The sequence below is a fragment of the Capricornis sumatraensis genome, chromosome 3, assembly GCF_032405125.1.
Source record: "Capricornis sumatraensis isolate serow.1 chromosome 3, serow.2, whole genome shotgun sequence".
In the NCBI taxonomy this organism is placed as follows: Eukaryota; Metazoa; Chordata; class Mammalia; order Artiodactyla; family Bovidae; genus Capricornis; species Capricornis sumatraensis.
This window is the reverse complement of record NC_091071.1, coordinates 49,605,259-49,627,320: the sequence shown is the minus strand read 5'-3', so window position 1 is coordinate 49,627,320 and position 22,062 is coordinate 49,605,259. Positions and strand designations below refer to the sequence as shown.

Below are 22,062 nucleotides of genomic sequence, written 5' to 3'. Positions count from 1 at the left end.
TTTCTCTTTTGAAAGTAATTTATTTATATCATTTTTTAAGAGTCCACATATAAGTGATATCATATATATTTATCCTTCTCTGACTTACTTCACTTAGTGTGATAATTTCTTAGGTCCATCCACATTGCTGCAAATGGCATTATTTCGTTCTTTATGGCTGATTAGTATTCCACTGATAAATGTATATACACACCACGTCTTTATCCATTCATCTGTTGAGACATTTAGGTTGCTTCCATGTGTCGGCTGTTGTAAACAGTGCTACTATGAACACTGGGGTGCATGTATCCTTTTGAATTAGAGTTCTCTTCAGATGTGTGCCCAGGACTAGGATTGCTAGGTCATATGATAGCTCTATTTCTAAGGTAAGGTGAAGTCGCTCAGTCGTGTCCCACTCTTTGCGACCCTGTGGACTGCAACCTACTAGGCTTCTCCGTCCATGGGATTCTCCAGGCAAGAATACTGGAGTGGATTGCCATTTCCTTCTCCAGGGGATCTTCCTGACCCAGGGATCGAACCCGGGTCTCCCGCATTGGAGGCAGACACTTTAACCTCTGAGCCACCAGGGAAGCCCAGCTCTATTTCTAGTTGTTGTTGTTTTTTTTAAGGAACCTCGATACTGATGGTAAAGAACCCACATGCAATGTAGCAGACCTGGCTTCGATCCCTGGGTTGGGAAGATCCCCTGAAGGAAATGGCTCCCCACTCCAGTATTCTTGCCTGGAGAATCCCATGGACGGAGGAGCCTGGTGGGTATAGTCCATGGGGTCGCAAAGAGTCAGACACAACCGAGCGACTTGGCATGAACACGATACCATTTTCCATAGTGGCTGCACCAATGTACACTCCCAGCAACAGTGTAGGCGAGCTCCCTTCTCTCCAAACCCTCTCCAGCATTTGTCATTTCTAGACTTTCTGATGATGGCCATTCTGACAGGTATAAGGTAATACTTCATTGTAGTTTTGATCTGCATTTCTCTAATAATTAGGAATGTTGAGTATCTTTTCATGTGTCTGTTGGCCGTTTGTATTTCTTTGGAGAAATGTCTATTTAGGTCTTCAACCCATTATTCGGTTGGGTTTTTTTTTTTAATATTCCAGCTGTTTATACTATTTCTTTATCTCTGATGTTTATTTTATAATAAGTCTGTAAATTCTCTTGAAACACCTGGTAAAGAATTTGATTTAAAGATTTATAGATTAATATAAGCAGAACTGATGTCTTTTGGAAGATTAACCTGAAGCATTTCATATTTTCTATGCTATTATAAACAGTATATTTGCTTCAATTTCCAGTTGTTCATTGCTAGTTCATTAAAATGTAATTGACTTTCATATGTTAAAATAACCAGTAACGATGCTAAACGCACTCATTAGTCCGATAGGAACTTTTTCTGTAGTTTTTATGAGACTTTTACATAGTCAAGTCACCTGCAGATAAAGATGATTCTGTTCCTTCCTTTCCAACCTGTATGATTTTTTTCCCCTTACCTTTCTGTACTGGCTAGAGTTCCCAATACAAAGTCAAATAAAACGTGAGACTGGACGTAGTTGACTTGTCCCTGACCTTAGCGGGAAAGCACTGCCTTTCAGCATGAAGTACGCATTTGTTTGTGTGTGCTGACGTTTTACATCATGTCTGACTGACTCTTTGTGGCTCCACAGGGTGTAGCCCACCAGGCTCTTCTGTCCATGGGATTCTCCAGGTAGGAATACTGGAGTGGGTTGCCCTTCCTTCTCCAGGGGATCTTCCTGCCCCAGGGGTTGAACCCATGTCTCTTGCATCTCCTTCACTGGCAGGCAGATTCTTTACCTCTAGAGGCACCTGAGAGCTAGAGCTGCCAAGTGTGCTGTTGAAAGGTGAAAGTGTGCTCACTCAGTCGTGTCCAGCTTTTTTCCACACCATGGACTGTAGCCTGCCAGGTTCCTCTGGCCATGGAATTCTCCAGACAGAAACACTGGAATGGGTTGCCATTCCCTTCTTCAGGGGACCTTCCAGACTCAGGGATCAAACCAGAGTCTCCCGCATTGTGGGCAGATTCTTTACTAGCTGAGCCACTTTAATGGATCCCAAGTATGCTGTTAGCTGTAGGTTTTTTTGTAGATGTCCTGTATCAGTTTGAGAAACTTTTCATCTATTCCTAGTTTCCGGAGAAGTTTTCTCATGAAAGGAGGTTGGATTTTATCAAATGCTTTCTTTGTATCTATTGAAATAATCAGGTGGTTTTTCAAGATGGGGAATGACATTGACTGATACTCAAATGTTAAACAAACTGCAATCTTGGGATAAAATCCACTTAGTCATGATGTATCATCCTCAGGACAGACTTTCAGATTTGATTTGCTAAAATTTTGTTAGGAAATTTTGCATCTATGTTTATGAGGGATATTAGTCTGTCATTTTCTTTTCCTGAACTGTCTCTGCTTTCCTTATCAGAGTAACACTCTCTTCATAGAATGATTTTTAGAGGGGAGGACTATGTACAGTTGTTCATAATGCTCACTTGCCATCCTTTCAATATCTGTAGGGTTTGTAGTACTGTCATCTCTCTCATTCCAGATATTGGTAATTTGTGTCTTTTCTCTGATCAGTCTGGCGAAAAGTTTATCAATTTTATTTATTTTTTCATAGAATCAGTTTTCCATTTTTGTCAGTTTTCTATATTGTTTTATTTCTATCTCATTTGTTTCATCTCCTTTTGCTTGTTTTCTGTTTTATTTTCTCTTCTTTTTCTAGTTTCTTAAATTAGAAGCTGAGGTCATTAATTTCATAATTTTCTTCTTTACTAATACAGCTTGCTGCTGCTGCTAAGTCACTTCAGTCGTGTACAACTCTGTGCAACCCCATAGACAGCAGCCCACCAGGCTCCCCTATCCCTGGGATTCTCCAGGCAAGAACACTGGACTGGGTTGCCATTTCCTTCTCCAATGCATGAAAGTGAAAAGTGAAAATGAAGTCGCTCAGTCGTGTCCGACTCATAGCAACCCCATGGACTGCAGCCTACCAGGCTCCTCTGTCCATGGGATTTTCCACACAAGAGTACTGGAGTGGGGTGCTATCACCTTCTCTGACTAAAATAGCTTAATGCTATATACTTCCCTCTAAGTACTACCGCCTGGCAGGTTACAATTCATGGGGGTCAAGACACTACTGAAGCAACTGAACACACACGTGCACACACACACACACACCATTCCTTGTATCCCTCAAATTTTGATATCTTGGGTTTTGTTCTGTGTTCTTTTATGTGATTGTCAGTCAGGTGTGGCCACAAAAGGCAACATGGGAGAGGCTCAGGAAAACAAGTTTATTAAGCTCCCAAGTCCCAGAATTGGATGCAGAGCATACCATGCCATGCAGGCTACATGGGAAAGCCTCAGAGTGGTCAGCAGGCAGAAAGCAGGAATGGGGGGAAAGCCGAGGCTAGAATCTTTATGGCGTTTCTATGAGACAGGCAAGGCAGGGCAAAATGAACAATTTAGAATTGGCCAGTTTGAATAATTTCATCAGGTTCTACAAATGTCAGCATGGTCCCTAATGGCCTGGTACCCGGCCCTGGGATGACTAAGACAGAGGAATATTGCTCCGAAGGTGTATGGATCAGGTAAAGGAGGTATGTTTCTGGACTGGTTAGTTTGTAGGTCAAAGACATTCTCCTGGCTGAGCCCTTTGCTATCACAAAAACTAGCTAGTCTCACCATTCACAATAGCCAAGACAAGGAAGCGACCTAAATGTTCATCAACAGATGAATGGATAAAGAAGACGTGGTTCACACACACACTGCAATACTGCTCAGCCACAGAAAAAAGAATGAAATATGCCACATGGGTAAACATAGAGATTATCATATGAAGGGGGGTCAGAAAGACAAATATCATATGATATCACTTTTATGTAGAATCTACAATATGATACAAATGAACTGGCTTACAAAACAGAAACAGACTCACAGACATATAGAATAGGCTTGTGGTTACCAAGTGGGAGGGCAGTGGGAGAGGGATGGATGGGGAGTTTGAGGTTAGCAGATGAGAACCAGTATAAACAGAATGGACAAACACAAGGTCCTATTATATAGCACAGGGAAATATATTTAATTATTCAATATACTATGTTGTTCAGTCATTAAGTTGTGTCCAACTCTTTGCAACCCCCTGGACTACAGCACACCAGGCTTCTCTGTCCCTTGCCATCTCCCAGAGTTGGTTCAAACTCACGTCCATTAAGTTGATGTGCCATTCAGCTATCTCATTCTTTGTCATCCCCTTCTCCTTCTGCCCTCAGTCTTTCCCAGCATCAAGGTCTTTTCCAATGAGTCAGCTCTTCCCATCAGCTGGCCAGAATATTAGAGCTTTAGCATCAGTCCTTCCAATGAATATTCAGGGTTGATTTCCTTTAGGATTGACTTGCTCTCCAAGGGATTCTCAAGAGTCTTTTCCAACACCACAGTTCAAAAGCATCAATTCTTTGGCACTCAGCTTTCTTTATGGTCCAACTCTCACATCAGTACATTACTGGAAACACCGTAACTTTGACTTACACAGACCTTTGTCGGCAAACTGATGTCTCTTCTTTTTAATATACTGTCTAGGTTTGTCATAGCTTTCCTTCCAAGGAGAAAATGTCTTTTAATTTCATGACTGCAGTCACTGTCTGCAATGATTTTAAAGCCCAAGAAAATAAAATCTGTCACTGTTTCCACTTTATCCCCATCTATTTGCCATGAAGCGGTGGGACTGGATGCCATGATCTTACTTTTTTTAATGTTTTCAGCCATCTTTTTCACTCTCCTCTTTCACCCACATGCACACACACACACATATAACTGAATCACTTTCCTGTATACCAGAAACTAACACAGCATTGTAAATCAACTATCATTAAAAAAAAAAAAAAGAACTGGCTAGCCTCAGCAAGGGTATACAGAAAATTAAAAACAAAGAGTTTTCATTTTCACTCAATTTGAAGTACTAATTTCCCTTTGATCATTTTTATTTTAGAATTATATTAGTTTTCAAATATGGGGGTTTCCCACAGATCTTTCTTTTCTTGATTTTTAACTTACTTCCACTCTGGTCACAGAATATAGCTTGCATGACTTGAATCCTTTTAAATGTATTGGGACTTGTTGTACAGCCCAGAATTGAATCTTAGTAAATGATCTATATGAACTTGAATGTATATTCTGCAGTTACTAGGTGGTATTCCATAAATGTCAATCAGGTGAACTTGATTTTATAGTGTTAAGTCTTCCAAATCTTTACTGATTTTTGGTCTATTTAGTCTATCAATTATTAAGAAAAAGATACTAAAATCTCTTCAATGTGAATTTTTCTCTTTTTGCAGAGGTATCGGTTTTTTGATTCTTATCTTTTTAAGCTATTATTAATGACATAAATGTTTAGGATTATTAGTTCCTCTTAATTGACCTCTTTATAAAATGACCCAGGTTAAGATTTTTTGCTCTGCAATCTACTTTGCCCAATATTAATATAACACCTCCAGGTTTCTTTTGCTTCATGTTAGCATTGTATATATTTTTCCATTCTTTAAACCCACTTGCATCCTAATATTAAATCTTGTAGGCAGCATAATTTTATTCTTCTTTTAAAAATCTGACAATCTTTGATTCTTAACTGAGGGTGTTTAGATCTTTTCCTATTTATTCTTAATCCCATCTGCTCCTGGGTTTCCCTGGTGGCTCAGACGGTAAAGCGTCTGCCTACAATGGGGGAGACCGGGGTTCGATCCCTGGGTTGGGAAGATCTCTTGGAGAAGGAAATGGCAACCCACTCTAGTATTCTTGCTTGGAAAATCCCATGGGTGGAGGAGCCTGGTAGGCTACAGTCCATGGGGTCGCAAAGAGTTGGACACGAATGAGCAACTTTATCTACCCCTGCTTCTTTCTTCCTCTTTTTCTGACTTTTTGGGAATGAGTATTTTTCATGACTTTATTTTATTTCCTATATTGTTTTTTAGGCCATTCTTTGTTATTTCAGTGGTTACATCAGCATCACAAGCTATTTTCAGGTGATATACCACTTCATATATAACACAAGAAACCTGCAACAGTGTAACAGTAGAAACATCCATTTCTACTCTTGGCTTTTGTGCTAGTGTTGTTATCCTTTTTACTTTTACACGCTACAAACCCCACAATACGTGTTCTTTACAGTTATCTTTTTTGTTGTGGTAGAATATAGAAACATAAAATGTACCATTTTAACCCCTTTAAAGTGCACAATTCACTGGCATCGAGAACACTCACACTGCTGTGTGACTGTGACCACTGTGCAGCTCCGGATGTTAGCCACCAGTTCTGTTTTTAAAAATCGACGTGTAGAATGGAAAATCTTGTATATTTATCAATGTAGTTTGTAGTGGTCTCCAATCCTTTGTGGAGATACACATTTATAACTAGTATTATATTCCTTTCCTCAAAGGACTTCCTTTAACGTGACTTCTAGTACAGATGTGCTACTAATGAACTTTCTCAGCACTCCTACACGTGAAGAATTTCACTTTTATTTTTGAAGGATCTTTTTGCTGGGTACAGAATTCTAAGTTGTTTTTCTTTTCCTTCAATACTTAAAGATATATTTCCATAGTCTTTTTGATCACATAGTTTTTTTTGTTTGTTTTTGGCCACACCAAGTGGCATGTGGGATCTTAGTTTGCCGACCAGGAATCAAACCCATGCCCTCTGCACTTGGAAATGTGAAGTCTTATCCACTGGACTGCCAGGGAAGTCCCAACTGCATGGTTTTTAATAAGAAATCTCATCAAACAATTGGGCGTTTCTGACATGTTTCTTTTACTGATTTTAAATTGAATTCCACTGTTGCCACAGAACACCGCCTGCCATCTTTATCTGTGTTTCCCTGCACAAAAAAGCGTACTCTCTGGCTCCTTTCTAAAATACTTCTGCACTCATTTTTATTCTCTCCTTCTGTGTTTCGCTAAGCAGCAAGAGGAAAACAAGTGGCTCCTTGCAACTTTACTTGCAAATCTTGCACAAAGTTCATCAGACACAGGCTGCTTTCCACACAACTGCAGGTGACAGTGCCACTAAATTTTTGGCCGCTGTGTAAGAGGTCCTCCTTCCTCCAGCTCCCCATAGCAGCTTCTTTGCTTCTTTTTAAGCACTCGCTGGCAGTGTTTTCAAAGTCTGGATTTCCACTGATAATCTGTTGATGGCAATTTGGGCATTTTCTAAATGGGTCCTCAAAATCCTTCCAGCTGCTGCCCACTTCTTAGTTTCAAAGCCACTCCCACATTTTTGAGTATTTATTACAATAGCATCCTATTCTTGGTACCAAAATCTGTATTATTTATCCATTGCTTTGTAACTATGGGCAACCATGACCACTATCCATCTCCAGAGCTTAGCAAGCAATTCTTTTTTTTTTTTTTAAGAGAGATATAGATGGTAAGAAAATTGTAATTTTGAGGCTTTGTGTATCAGAAATGCAGGTGCTTGGCAGGGTCCTCTGGGTTAGGGTCCTCACAGGATACAACCATGGGGTAGGTTAGGGCTGTGATCATCCCAGGCTCAGCCAGAGGATCTGTTTACAACCTCACTTCTGTGAGTGCTGGCAGGATCCAGTCCACTGAGGGCCATTGAACTGAGGCTCCCTCCACTCTTTGCCATGTGGGCCTCTCCACTGGGCAACTTACCATGTCCGAGCAAGCAAATGGGAAACGTCAGAGAGTATGGACTTTTGTCGTATTTCATCAAATGTCAGAGAATAAAGACTTTTCATTATGAGCTGTATTTTTCCCTGGCTCTTTGCTTGCCTGGTAATTTCTGATTGGATGCCAGACACTGTATATATGTGTCAGTTGCTTAGTCATGTCCACCTCTTTGGGATCCCGTGGACTGTGGCCTGCTCCTCCATCCATGGGATTTCCTGGGCAAGAATACTGGAGTAGGTTGCCATTTCCTTCTCCAGGGGACCTTTCCAATCCAGGTATCAAACCCAGGTCTCCTACATTGCAGGCGGCCTCTACTGTCTGAGCCAAAGTTTTACCTTATTGCTTGCTGGATATCTTCATACTATAACAGGTAGCTTTGTTCTGGAATGTGGTAAGTTACTTGGAAATAGTTGGATTCTTTTGGGTTGTGTTTTCAAAACTTCATTAGAACTCATGCAGCATTAGTTTAGGTCTAACTTTCACAATACTGAAGCAAAACCTTGTTGAATACTCTGCCTGATGCCCAGTGAGATGAGGAATTTCATCCAGGCTGGTGGGAACCGGACCAGTGCAGATCCTGGATATGCTCGCCCTAGTCCTTTCAGGCGTTTCCTTCCCTAGGCTTGAGTAGCTTCTTCATATCCATGTGCTTCCTGGTGCTCAGTGGAAGACTCAAGGGCCCCTAAGCATATTCAGTACTTCTTTGTGCAGCTCTCCTATTTGGTACTTTGCCCTGTAAATTCCACCTGTGGTGGGGTGTAAGGGCTGGTTCAGGGAAAAGGCAGCAGGAAGGGCTAACAGGGTAAATGGTGGCCAGTGAATCATTCATTTACAACTTCCTGCAAGGTGTAAGCAGGCAGAGTTACTGTTTTATTTTTTAAGTCCATAAACTTTGAAAAGAGTCCAATTCATCACTGCCTAACTGTGTATCAGATATCGGGGTACAGATGAATCTCAAATAGGGTACCAATGTAAGAACCAAAAAGAAGAGAGCACAGAGGACACAGTGGCAGAGGAGACAGGGGTGGGAGCGGGAGTCAGGCTTCCTGGGGACAGCACCTCAGCTCACGTTCAGAGGATCAACAGGAATTTGCTACATGGTGCGAACTAATCCAGACTTGGCAAGGAGAGATTCAGAGCAACTATTTCAACAGGGAGAACACACTGACCATAAGATCAGCAAGCATCTCAAGAGTTACACAGAAGAAGTTTTCTTTTACAGGAGGGAGGAAACAAGGAGAGTGGGGACTTCCCTGGCAGTCCATCTTTACGCATCTGCCTTCTGATGGAGGGGAACTAGGCTCTCACATGCCTCGGGGCGAATGAGCCGATGGGCACCTACAAGAGAAGCCCCCAGGCACCGTAACTTGAGAAAAGCCTGTGCTCAGCAACCCAGTACCACCAAAGAGGAGGAGAGGAAGCAGGGTGAACAGCAGTGGGATGGTCAGGTGGCAGATCGGACACCGTTTTCCCCCCGAGGCCAGCCTGTTCTCAGGAGTAGCCGTAGGCTGAGGCTGGGCCAAAATTTAGGGGCCTGTGGGAAGGATGAGATCTTAACCGAGATTTGCTTAAGAAGCATTTTGTTCCAGTTGATCAGTGGGAAGAAGTAATTCAGCTAGTTACATGAGGCAGAGAACGGGAGGTCTGTATCTGGCCTTGTCGCTGGTAAACTAGGAGAGCGCCCTTGAGTCTTAAGACTCGCCTTAAGGGGAAAAGTGGTTCTTTGTAGTAAGTGTTTTCTAGAACACAGAAGATTGGGTGTTTCTTCAACATGTTTTCTCTGTCTTCCAGGATCACACAGCTTGGGTAAAACTTGACATCACCCATGGATACGTTAAAGAACAAAAAAACAGTACGCAACCAGGACAGAAATGAAAATGCAAGTGTTCGCTATTGCTTCAGCATCTCAAGCGCACAGGTGGGACAGGACAGGAGAGTCTGGGAATAATGCTGGTTAAAGTCCAGCCTGAGACAGCTGGGAGCCACCCACCGCGTGAGTGACGGGCTAGTCTGCGGCCTTCACACAGCTGTGGTCAAGCACGAGTATGGCTCACAGGGCCTGAAGGTCTGGCCGCCCGGGGCCACCTCCAGGGTTTGAACGGAAAAAGCAGCTGGCTCTGTGGGTCAGCACCAACTGCCGGCCAGACTGTAACAGCGTGTTTGTCCCGAAAGGTCAGCTCAGAGAAGAGGAATTCAGGGAAAGTGGCTTTTGCCTAAAAGCACTCCCGACAAAATGAGCCTCCTCAAGATGCTGGCACATACTCTTCAGGACCTTGTGCATGCCTGTCTGTCTTATGGTATGCAAGAACACCTTTTCTTTCACACTATGAATAAGAGGAAAAAACCCCAGAGACATTTTTCAGAATAAAGGAACCAGCCATTAAAGATCTAAGGGTCATGCTGATGTATGGCAAAAACCATCACAATATTTTAAAGTAATTATCTAATTATCCTCCAATTAAAATTAATTAATTAATTTTACAAAAAGATCCAAGGGTACTAAAGTGCTGTTAGAAGAGGAATCCAGGCTTCCAGCAACATCAACAATGTATCCTGCGGGAGAAATAAGAGATCATTCTCTCAGAGAAGATCAACCACCAGGACCTGTGTGCACTGTGGATCCCAAAGTGGGTGATGGCCTTCAGGTGACCTAGAGGGCCTACAGCTGTGGGTACCTCCCGTGGAACACACGTGAGCTGACCAGGGGCCAGACGGCACTGCAAACTGCTCAAAATCCTCGCTTGCTCTGGACCACCCTCCCCAGGCTCACAGGGCCTCCCCGGCAACACAGTACACTAACCGGCAAGTCCTCTCGTCTGCCCAGTGTTCCCTGCAGACTGGAACTTACTTCCCATCTTACTCCTCTGGGCCTGCCACCAACTGAAGCCCTGCTGGAGTTTGTCATCTAGATATAACTGATGGCAAGGCTTCATAAGAACATCTATAATGAAGAGTGGTTAAACGTCCCATTTCTGTTTATTCGGGAGAACATTAAGATAAATACACCTAAATATTACAAATTTTTTATATACAAGAATGAACACTCCCCCAAAATTCTGAAAAGTGGTCTGAAAAAAAACCTCCCAAAAATATAGTCTCCCCACTCCCACTTTTAAACCCTGGATGACCCAGGAAGACAGAATCAAGCTCCTGATGGATTTTCTTCAACACAGTTAACAGATACTTGAATCTAGATTGGTTTGGCCAATGCTACTGGAATGAACATGGATGCAAAAAGGAAATGCTACGTTTAAAATCCTTTTCCAGTGTTGGTGCTGGGCATCCAGCCTTCAGCTACATGCCCCTGCGGGCGTCACTTCCTGAAGCGCTTGAAGAGCGGGTGCACGTGCTTAGTGGAAGTCTTACTCCGTGACGAGTGGTACTCCATGTACACCGTGTCGTCCGCCCCGGACATGGAGCTCATCGTGCCAAAGCGCCGAGACACCTGCAGGGGGACCCAGCCTGCTGTTAGTTTCCAAAGTGAAACACCTTCCCTTCTACATCTATAATCACAGTAAGATTTATAAATTTATAAGTTTCATAGATTTTATTATTTTTAAAATAACATTTACTGACTACATAGTATGTCTCAAGGATTATTCTAAGCAGCTTATACTTATTACATGTGTTAACTTACCGAATCCTCACAATCATTCTAACGCCCATTTTACAGAAGAGAAAACAAACACAGAGAAATGAAGTAACTTGCCCAAGAGTACACAGCTCTTTAAGAGATGGGACGTGAACCCAGGCTTCAGATTCCCTGTGCCTAACCGTAATACCACACTGCCTCTCTTCATGGCAATTTCTAAATAGAATTTTAACAGTGAGGGCAGGAGTCCTTCAAATCTCCTGAGACCCTACCATAAGGCTTTGAATCAAGTGGAAACTCAGGAAGCCCCAGGCCTGAATCTTGGTTCTGTGTCTCACTGAATGGCCTTGGGCAAATACTGAATGTAACTCAATGAACTCACGAGTAAAATGGGGATAACCACATCTGCTTGACATATGTGGTGTGAACGGAAATCACACAGGTCAAAGGTCTGACCCAGTGCTTGGCACACACTCGAACCACATTACAAGCAAAGGACGCAGACGGGCACTGAAGCCACGCCTTCCGCAGCCTGACCTTAGGTGACCCATTGCAAAGCGGAATTGACTTGACACCACCTTCAAACAGAAACAGGAAGCTTCCCTGGGCACCCATGGGGGGCGCCTGGAGAAGATCCAGCCCCCAACCACTGGCGCTGGGGACAGGAAGGTCTCAGGGCACACGGCACCTCTGCCGGTGACACAGCTTCCTTCTTCCCTTCTACTATCACTCACCTTTCAGCTCTACCACCAACTTAGTTTCAAAAGCACCTGATCAAACAGTACTTCTCTCCTTGGAAGGGCCAGATACGAATTCCTCATCATGATACTCTCATTAGTTATACAATATTATATTTGCCTGGCACAACAACAGCATCGGTAAGTAGGTGCAGAATAACTGAAAAGTTGAACACTTGCAGAGAACTCTAAATTTTTCAAAATATGTATTGAAACTACAACATGAACTCTTTCTCAGACCTGTCTTACAGGCCGGAAGGCTGTGTTATTACTGAGGAGGAAGCTGGGGTGAGGTGACTCGCCCAAGGCCAACAGGGGCAGCTCCAGGTGTGTCACACTCCTTCCCACAACACCCTAGCGGGAGCCTGGGCTCCAACATCCAAATACTAACAAACACTTATGCCAGACTATTACGTGAGCACAGCAGGAGACAACTACAGCCACCATGGGCTCAGACACGTAAAATAAGACAGACACACAGAAAGGCTAACAGGGACAATTTCTATTATTCCCTTCTCTACAATTTCCCGTGTATTCCAAGTTTTTAAAAAACCGCAGAGGCACGTACACACACAGAACTGTGAAGCTGTATGTGTGTCTACGACTCTGTCCTTCAGGAGAACTGACATCCGGAGCCTCACCTACTCACTCACCTGGCTGGACTTGGAGCCAAATTCTCCTGCCACCACCTCCTCCTCAGCATCCAGGTCAGTGGCCGCCAGGACCTTCTGTAGGAGCTGCTGTTGCTCCTCTTTCGTTGAGAACGCCAAGTCTTCCTCTTCCATGCCAGCAAGCTTGGTGATCACCTGCAGAGCAGAACCCTCTTGTTTTCTCCCCCTTGGCCCGATCCCACCTTCTCCTGGGCTCATCTGGTCTGGTCGCCTCCGCGCTCAGGCCCAGCAGAGAAGCTGCCTAATAACAGAGAGCTCCTCTCTGGCAGTGCAGAGCCCAGCCTCGGGAGCCACCTCAACAAGGAGCTGAGCCAAGGACTGCAAGGCAGGAAAGGCTCAGCAAATTCTAGGGAAATCTGCTCCCAACACATGGCACCTAAATGACCACTTACAGAAGATCTCCAGGGATCTTGGCAACCTCCAAGCAACCATTCTAGTAGCTTGCCCATCTTGCACCAGGTAAAGGGAGGGAGCAAGAACTGAAGGGCACAGACTATGGCCCTTCAAGAAGGTGTCCAACCTCCAGGCCTGGCACCCAGGGCTTCTAGCAGAAGGGGCATGTACAAACGACTGGAAATTTTTTCTAAAAGAGAAAGATAGCAGCAGGGTGGAGATTTGGTTTTCACTTCCTTGGGGATAACTCACTACAAGGCCTACCTATCCCTGCACAAAGCGAGGATTGATTACGTGAAGGGAACTTCTTTTCTGCTCCCCGCCTCTCTAATTTTCGTGTAATTTTAAAAGAAAATTCCTAGAAGGAAGGACCTGGCTGAGCCCTTCAGGTGGCCACAGGTCTGGAGCACAGATGAGGGAGACTTCTGCCCTGGCCTCCACCCCAGGGTCACGGTTCTGGGAACCCTAGCCCGGTTGCTGTCGGCGGGCAGACTTGAAGGTGAGGCACGCAAAGGCAGCTCCAGCCAACACAGACCACCACGCGCTCAGCGCTTTGTCAAGCTCACCTGTCAAAGAACCCAGAGCACTCTGATTCAGCACTTCTCTTACCCTTGTGACTCTCCGGGAATCAGAAGGTATGAATGCTGTTAGCACCACAAATGCTATACAGACGGATGAAAAGGTTGCAGTGAAAACCCTTCAAAAAACTGTGCCAAGTGTCCTGAACTAGAATTCAGCACAAGAGGTCTGAAAAGTGTCACTGACTCTGCCTGAAAGAGGAGGGTCGGACAACCCTGTCCTCTTGTCTAAGGTGATAAAGGGAACTCTGTTAGTTCCCTGACTAGTTCTACCCTAAACCAATTTGAAAAAGATACAGTTTAAAGCAGCTGGAGAGGCAGCCTACAGTCTCCCACAAATCAGGAACCTGGGAACCTGTATGTTCTAAGACATCCTTTTCCTCCCCTGCTTGCAGTACCCTCCACAAAAAAAAAAAAAAAAAACCCTTTGGGATACTAAATCCTAGCATAAATTTACTATCTGTGTCAAGAGGAAAGAAAGCAAGTGCTTTCACCAATGAAAGTCAGCCAAACCTTCAGAGTTTCCCAAGTTATTAGACCACCAGATTTATAGTATATGGACGGCTCCTGATGTTTGAGGCTCAGGGAAGCCGAGGATCACCAGATGGCTAAGGACAGAGCTCTCCCAGCTACTGGAGGGGACCCCTGGGAAAGGAAACCCAAGGGGCTCATACTAACACAGTGGTGGCCATAGTTCCTTGGCATCTCAAGTCCTGCTAGGTTAGCACATTTTTCCCACCAACATCTAATGGGATTTTTTTTTTGCAAGATGACTATAAAAAGTTAACAAGCTGAGACTCCACATGTTGCTTGCTTTCTTAGAGGCCCCGTTCCCTGAGAGGCTGGAGGCAGGAGAGGAGTCTACACAAGCTTTTTCCTTCAAAGCTCCCCACAGTTCATGCAAGGAGAACAGGAGTCTGAGGCGGGCCCCCAGTCGCCTAACATTCTGTGCCTGCCAGACACCTGCCCCACGCTGTGCTGATAGTGGCCTCCACTTCTCATGGAGGACTGGGTAGAAAGAAGCCTCAGTCCCACTCTGACCAGAGACCAATGGACACATACCTTAAAGCTGTAACCTTGATCTACCAAGAACCTCTGCCGCTTGGTTGAGTAAGCCATTTCCTGTGTGTCCTGGGATACCAGCGAGTAGAAGAAGGCATTGTACTCTTCTGCAACCATCCCTGGGGGGAGGGCATGAAAGAGGACATGAGCCGTCAGAATGCCAGGAACTAAGAGTCCACAACGCAAAAGGGTACCTATGGCTGATTCTTGTTGATGTTTGACAGAAAACAACAAAATTCTGTAGAGCAATTATCCTTCAATTAAAAAATAAAGTTAATTAAAAAAAAAAAAAAGTGGCGCAAAAGAAAAAAAATAAAGTAAGTCCTGCAGTGGGAGAGCACTGCAGTCAGAGGGGCCACTTTTGCACAAGGACGTCAACAAAATTAAAACCTTTGTTGCTTCAAAGGACACCATAAAAAAAGTGAAAAAACAACTCACAGAATTGGGAAAAACATTTACAAAGCATACATCTGATAAGGGATTTGCACCTAAGGCATAAAAAAACTATCGCAACTCAATAATGAAAAGACAAACCAGTTACATACAGGAAAAAAGATCTGAACAGACATTTCCCCAAAGAAGATATACAAAGAAGATTCACGTGTCCATGAGCACATGGAAAAAGCTCACTATCACTAGTCATCAGGGACACGCGAGTCAAAACATGACAAAATACTACCGAATACCACAGAATAGCGAGGATGAAAAAGGGTGATCACAGCTGTCGTCAAGGCTGTGGAGAAACTGAAATCCTCACACGCTGCTGGTGAGAACGTGAAATGGTGCAGCCACCTGGGGAAGAGCCTGGCAGTTTATTAAAATGTTAACCATACAGTTACTACATGTCCAACAATTCCATGCCAAGATACACCCAGGAGAATGAAAACCTTATGTCCATACAAAATTTGCACATCAATTTCATAAGAGCACTATTCTAAGTGCCAAAAAGTAGAAATAATCCAAATGTCCATGAATGGATTTTAAAAGTTCACACAGTGGAATATTACTCAGCAAGAAGTACGAATGAGGTACTAATAGGTGCTGCAATATGGATAACCCTTCTGAAAATATTATGCTAAAACTACTAAAAAAATTAAAAGCTCAGAGAAAAGACACTAACAGAATTATCACAGAAACAAGCTAACCTAAAAATCTGGGCCTGTGGGGAGGGAGGTGGGAGGGGGGTTCATGTTTGGGATCGCATATACACCCGTGGTGGATTCATCTCAATGTATGGCAAAACCAATACAGTATTATAAAGTAAAAAAATAAAAATAAAAAATAAAATAAAATAAAAGTTATACCTTGATAAAAAAAAAAAAAATCTGGGCCTGCAGGAAAATCTGAGTGCTTTTGCTTCACAGTTCAGTGTAAGTTAATTATTTGTGTACTGCCTCTGAATTCAATTGTTTCTTTGTCTTCCAAGAGCGCAGAGATGCAAAGAAAAGGGCTAATTATCTTATAACAGATATTTTCTTGTCTTATTGAGATAAAATCAACATAGTGCTATACAGTCGTAATGCTATGACTTACATATATGGTGAAATGACTACCTCAATAATTTTAGTTCACATCCATCATTTCACAGTAATACACATACAAAAAGAGAAAAAAATGGCTTTTTCCTTGTGATGAGAACCTTGAGAATGTACTCTTGAACAACTTCAAGTATAACATACAGCAGTGAACTATAGCCATCACGTTGCCCTTCATATCTCCAGTACGTATTTACCTGACAGCTGAAAGTGTGTACCTTTTGAATACATTCATTCAAATCCCCCACTCTCAAATCCCCATTCTCTGGTGATCACAAATTTGATACCTTTTTCTCTACGTTTGTTTTTTTGTAGATTCCTCCTGTAAGTGAGATCATACAGTATTTGTCTTTCTGTCTGACTTCTTCCAACGAGCCTAACATTCTCAAGGCCCATCCATGATGTCACAGATGGCAGGATTTCCTTCTTTTTCATGGCTGATTATTATATTGGGTTGGCCAAAAAGTTCGTTCCAGTTTTCCTGTAACATCTTATGGAAAAATCTGAACGGACTTTTTGTTCAACCCACTATATGGACATACACGTGCATGCACACCGCATTTTCTTCATGCATTCATCTGCCGATGAACACTTAGACCAGTGCCACGTCTTGGGTATGGAAAATAATGCTGACATTAACACGGGGGCACAAATATCTCTCTGGCATAGTGACTTCATTTCTATCAGATATGTATCCAGAAGTGGAATTGCTGAAGTATATGGCAATTCTATTTTTAATTGTTCAAGGGACATTCATACTGTTTTCCACAACGGCTGTACCAATTTACATTCCCAACAGCACACAACGGTTCCCATTCCTCTACATCCTTGACAATTAACAAATGTTAACTATGGACTTTTTGATAACATTCTAACAGGTGTGAAGCGATCTCATGGTGTTGATTTGCATTTCCTTAATAATTAGTGATGATAAGCACCTTTTCATGTACCTGTTGGTTATTTGTATATCTTCTTTGGAAAACTGTCTCTTCAGGTCCTTTGCCCAGCTTTTAATTGTTTGTGTTTTTTTTTTGCTATTGGGTTGTATGAAGTCTTTATATATTGGATATTAACTCCTTATTAGATACACGATTTGCACATATTTTCTCCCATTCCATACATTGCTTTTTCATTATTTTTTAAAAAATATTTATTTATTTGGCTGCGTCGGGTCTTGGCTGAGACGTGCAGGGGCTTCACTGTGGCATGCGGGATCTTCCCACCGTGGCACAGGGCTTAGTTGCCCTACAGCACATGGGACCTTAGTCCCCTGTAGCAGGAGTAGTTTAGTCCCTAAGTCGTGTCCGACTCTTGCAACCCACGGACTGTAGCCTGCCAGGCTCCTCTGTCCAGGGGATTCTCCAGGCAAGAATACTGAGCAGGAATCAAATTCACAGCCCCTGATTGGAAGGCAGAGTCTTAACCACTGGGACCACCACTGGGTCCCTGAACTACAGGGACCACCAGGGAAGTCCCTGCCTTTTCATTTTGTTGACTATTTCTTTTGCTGTGAAGATGCTTTTTAGTTTCATGTAGTCAACCATTGACTTGGCAGTAAAAAAAACACTGCCAAGATCCACGTCAAGGGAGCATTTTCTTCCTTTGTTTTCCTTTAGGAGTTTCATGGTTTCCAGTCTTGCACTTAAGTCTTTAATTCATCTTGAGAGGATTTTTGCTAGTGGTGAAAGATGGGGTCGAGTTTCACTCTTTATATGTGGATATCCAATGTTCCCAGCACCATTTATTAAAGAGACTGTCTTTTACTCCACTGGGTAATCTCAGCTCTATTGCATGGGTTTATTTCTGGGCTTTGGATTCTGTCCCACTGGTCTATAATCTGTTTTTATACCAGTAACATAGTCTTTGGATAGCCAAAGCTTTATTAAATAACTTAAAATCAGAAGTGTGATGCCTCTTGCTTTGTTCTTTCTCAGAACTTCTTTGGCTATTTAGGGTCTTCTGCAGTACCATATAAACTTTAGGACTATCATTTTTACTTCTTTAAAAATGCCAGTGAAGACCTGATACGGATTGTACTCAATCTAAAGATGGCTTTGGGTAATACAGATTTAACAACATTAATTCTTCTAATCCATGAACAAAGGATGAAAGTGAAAGTGAAGTCGCTCAGTCGTGTCCGACTCTTTGCGACCCCATGGACTGTAGCCCACCAGGCTCCTCCCTCCATGGGATTCTCCAGGCAAGAGTACTGGAGTGGGGTGCCATCGCCTTCTCCAGGGGATCTTCTTGACGCAGGGATCAAACCTGGGTCTCCTGCATTCCAGGCAGACGCTTTAACCTCTGAGCCACCAGGGAAGCCCATGAACAAAGGATACTTTCTATTTATTTGTATTTTCTTCCATTTCTTTCGTCAGTGTCTTGTAGCTCTCTCACCTCCCTGGTTAAATTTACTTCTAAATATTTTATTGTTTTTGATGCTCTTGTAAATGGAATAATTTTACTTTTTTCTTTTAGACAATTTGTCATTAGTGTATAGAAATGCTACTGATTTTTGAATGTTAACTTTGTATTCAGTAACTTTACTGAATTTGCTGAATATATCTAACAATTTTCTGGTAAAGTTTTTAGGGTTTTCTATCTATAAAATCATGTCACATGCAAATAGAGAAAATTTTACTTCTTGTTTTTCCATTCTGATGCCTTTTATATCTTTTTCATACCTAATTGCTTTGGTTAGGACTTCACTATAATGAACAGATGACAGTGGATATCCTTGTCTTGCTTCTGATCTTAGAGGAAAACCTTTCAGACTTTTCACTGTTAGCTATGATGTCAGCTGTGGGCCTATCATATGTAGCCTCTATTATGCTGAGGTACTTTCCTCCTATGGGATTCCCAGCTGGCTCAGTAGTAAAGAATCCACCTGTCAATGCAGTAGACACAGAAGACATGGCTTTGATCCTTGGGTCGGGAAGATCCCCTGGAGGAGGAAATGGCAACCCACTCCAGTATTCTTGCCTGGAGAATTCCACCAACAGAGGAGCCTAGTGGACCTCAGTCTGGTGGGGTCTCAGGAGTCGGACATGCCTGAGAGACTGAGCGTGCACATCCGTTCCTCCTATACCTAATTTGTTAAGCGTTTTTATTACACACAGATGTTGAATTTTTTCAAAAGCTTCTTCTCCATCTACTGAAATGATCATATGAATTTTCTTCCTTAATTCTATTAGTGTGAGGTATCACATTTATTGATTTGTGTATGTTGTGTATGTTTGCATCCCAGGGATAAATCCCACTTGATCATGGCAAATGATCCTTTTAATGTGGGGCTGAATTTGGTTTGCTAGTATTTTTTTGAGGATTTTTACATCTGTATTCATAGGATATTTGGCCTGTCCTTTTCTTTTCTGTAGTGAACCTTTCTAGTTTTGCTATCAGGATAATACTAGCTTTGTATAATGAGTCAAACAGTACTTCAAAAAACAAAATCAAAGAACTGTTCAAATTAGATTTGTTTGTATGTGATGAAGAGGAACGAGTAAGTGAAGAGTCATTTTCACATGTATTAGTCAGATTTATCTAAGAGTCTACTATATTCTGGGGGCCTCCCTGGTGGCTCCGCAATAAAGAATCCCCCTGCAGTATAGGAGATTGGCTCGATCCTTGGGTCAGGAAGATCCCCTGGAGAAGGAAATGGCAATCCACTCCAGTACTCTTGCCTGGGAAATCCCACAGAGGAGCCTGGAGGGCTACAGTAGATGGGGTCACAAAAGAGTCAGACACAACTCAGTAACTAAACAACAACTACTGTATTCTGTAATGTAGTCTCATTCCTCATAATAGCCCTGAAAGATAAGGACCGTCAACCCTGCTTCGGATGAGAAACCGATTTGCTTTGCTGAGAGGGGCAAATGACTTATCCAAGGTCACACAGCAGGCCTGGCCCCAAGTCCACCTTTGCTATCCCCACAGCCTGCCCTGTCTCCATTCTAGTCACAGTCAATTAGCCGCTTTCTAAATACACTCAAATGCAGCACAGTGTTAACACATGCTCATCAATCTTACCATTTTCAAACATCCTAACAGGCCAAGCTCTTCCTGAGATGAGTGGCTCCCTTGAGGACCGGGCCTGTGTCATTCCTGTAGGACCTACGTGGCCCTGGGAGGGTGCTGGAGGATGTCAGCAATACTGGTCTCTACTCTGCCTATGATGGGGGTCTAGGCCTGTTTACTGCAATTAACAAGCAGAAATTCCATGCCTCTCGCTTCCTCATTTGCTAAGCTTCTCTTAGCTGCCACTCAGGGGACCATTCTTCACAGGTTATGAGTGAGGTAACCACCCTGTAGCTGCTCCTGCCAAGCTCTCCCCTTACTCTTAATTTGAGGTTCAGAGGACACCTTCTAGCTCCTATACATTCACTGGGGGCCTTTCTCCCTCTACAACCACACCGTTCAGCACTGCTTCCCAGCTCCCTTTTCCATGAACATAAGCACTCAGCTCAGACTATGAGTTCCAGACAGCTGCCATGGAAAACATCCAGATACTCACTCCCAACACCTAAGAAATAATAATGCCAAGGAGCCTTGGTCCTTGCTTTGGAACCTCCTACATCCTACCCCCGGTAGAGTCCACCTAACCCAGGAGCACAAGCTCACCCTCACGATCACGCAGGCACCAGACAGAAGTGGTGCAAAAGAGAGCCCTGGGGAAGGTACCTTTTTTGGCTCGGAGCACTCGCCCTAGCCTCTGGGCCTCCTGGCGCCGGGAGCCACCGTGAGAGGAAATCTGAATGAGAACATTTGCTTCTGGCAAATCAAATGACGTGTCACCCACCTGCAGAAACGAGACAGCTGTGAGCTTGGGAAGGTTTTTATATGTGAGACAAAAAGGAAAAAAAATTCAACTAGCCTCAAATTTAAATAAGCTCTATAGATAATTTAGAAACAACAATCACTATCATCTCAGTCTGTACCAGGGTCCCTCGGACACAAGCAGGTCTCTAGGACCGAGTGTGCTTCCGGAGAGCTGTCTTACGGAAGCTGTCAGGACCCAGGTCCTAACCATCTGTCTCAGCAACAGTCCTAGCGCGAGCTGCTAAGGCCCAGAGACAAGAGGGCCCGATCAATGCTCTGAGTGATGCTTTTCATTTTTTGCAGCAGAACTAGGTCTGCACAAAACCATCCACAATCTTAACTGGAGGCCACTGAGGCCAACAGCACAAGCTGGACACGTGACCTGGTAGGGCCCACTGCCTGCAGCGGGCTGGATCCTGGCTCAGGGCAGCTGCCCTAGGGGACGGGGGATGGTCCCACCATCAAGCCCTCCAGACACAGAAATCAAAGGCTGGTACTTACTGATCCATCTATGATCACTTTATGGGTAAATCTCATCTCTTTGGGGCTTTGGGTCATTCTAATCTAAACGACTATTCGAAATTGTCAGGCTTCCACTTCTAACTGCAAATTGAAACCATCACCAAGCTGGGCCTACGTGACCTTGTACTGTGTTTACATTCACCACTCACCCCCAAGGCACACGGGAGCCAGGACAAAGGGTGCCCACGACCCGCAGGAATCTCCAACCCCACAAAGAGAACCTCATCCACGTGCCTCCCTTTGTCAGAGTATTTAGTGAACTTCCCCCTTTATATGAAAAAATACAACTTAAAATTCCTGTATCCCCAAAAGAGGCAGAAAAAGCTTAAGTCATACAAAAGGACTCGCCAGAGTGTATACTCCTTGAATTAGGAACATAGACTGTATACACTAAAACTCTACGTCTGCTTCTTCTACTCCCCGCCAAACAACATTCCCGTGTCCCTAGACACTGGACACA

At 43.4% G+C, this 22,062-nt stretch overlaps 1 protein-coding gene across 1 annotated transcript in view; it reads right to left on the bottom strand.

Moving 5' to 3' along the window:
• Nucleotides 1-10,675: 10,675 nt before the first annotated feature.
• Nucleotides 10,676-22,062, bottom strand: part of ERCC3 (ERCC excision repair 3, TFIIH core complex helicase subunit) — a 31,339-nt gene continuing 19,952 nt past the window's right edge. The window contains exons 12-15 of the mRNA XM_068967751.1: nucleotides 20,943-21,060; nucleotides 14,731-14,849; nucleotides 12,680-12,832; nucleotides 10,676-11,142 (exon numbers count right to left, since the gene is read on the bottom strand). Of these exons, the coding sequence (XP_068823852.1) occupies nucleotides 11,011-11,142; nucleotides 12,680-12,832; nucleotides 14,731-14,849; nucleotides 20,943-21,060 (522 nt within the window). The 3' untranslated portion in view covers nucleotides 10,676-11,010. The remainder of the gene's footprint in view (nucleotides 11,143-12,679; nucleotides 12,833-14,730; nucleotides 14,850-20,942; nucleotides 21,061-22,062) is intronic.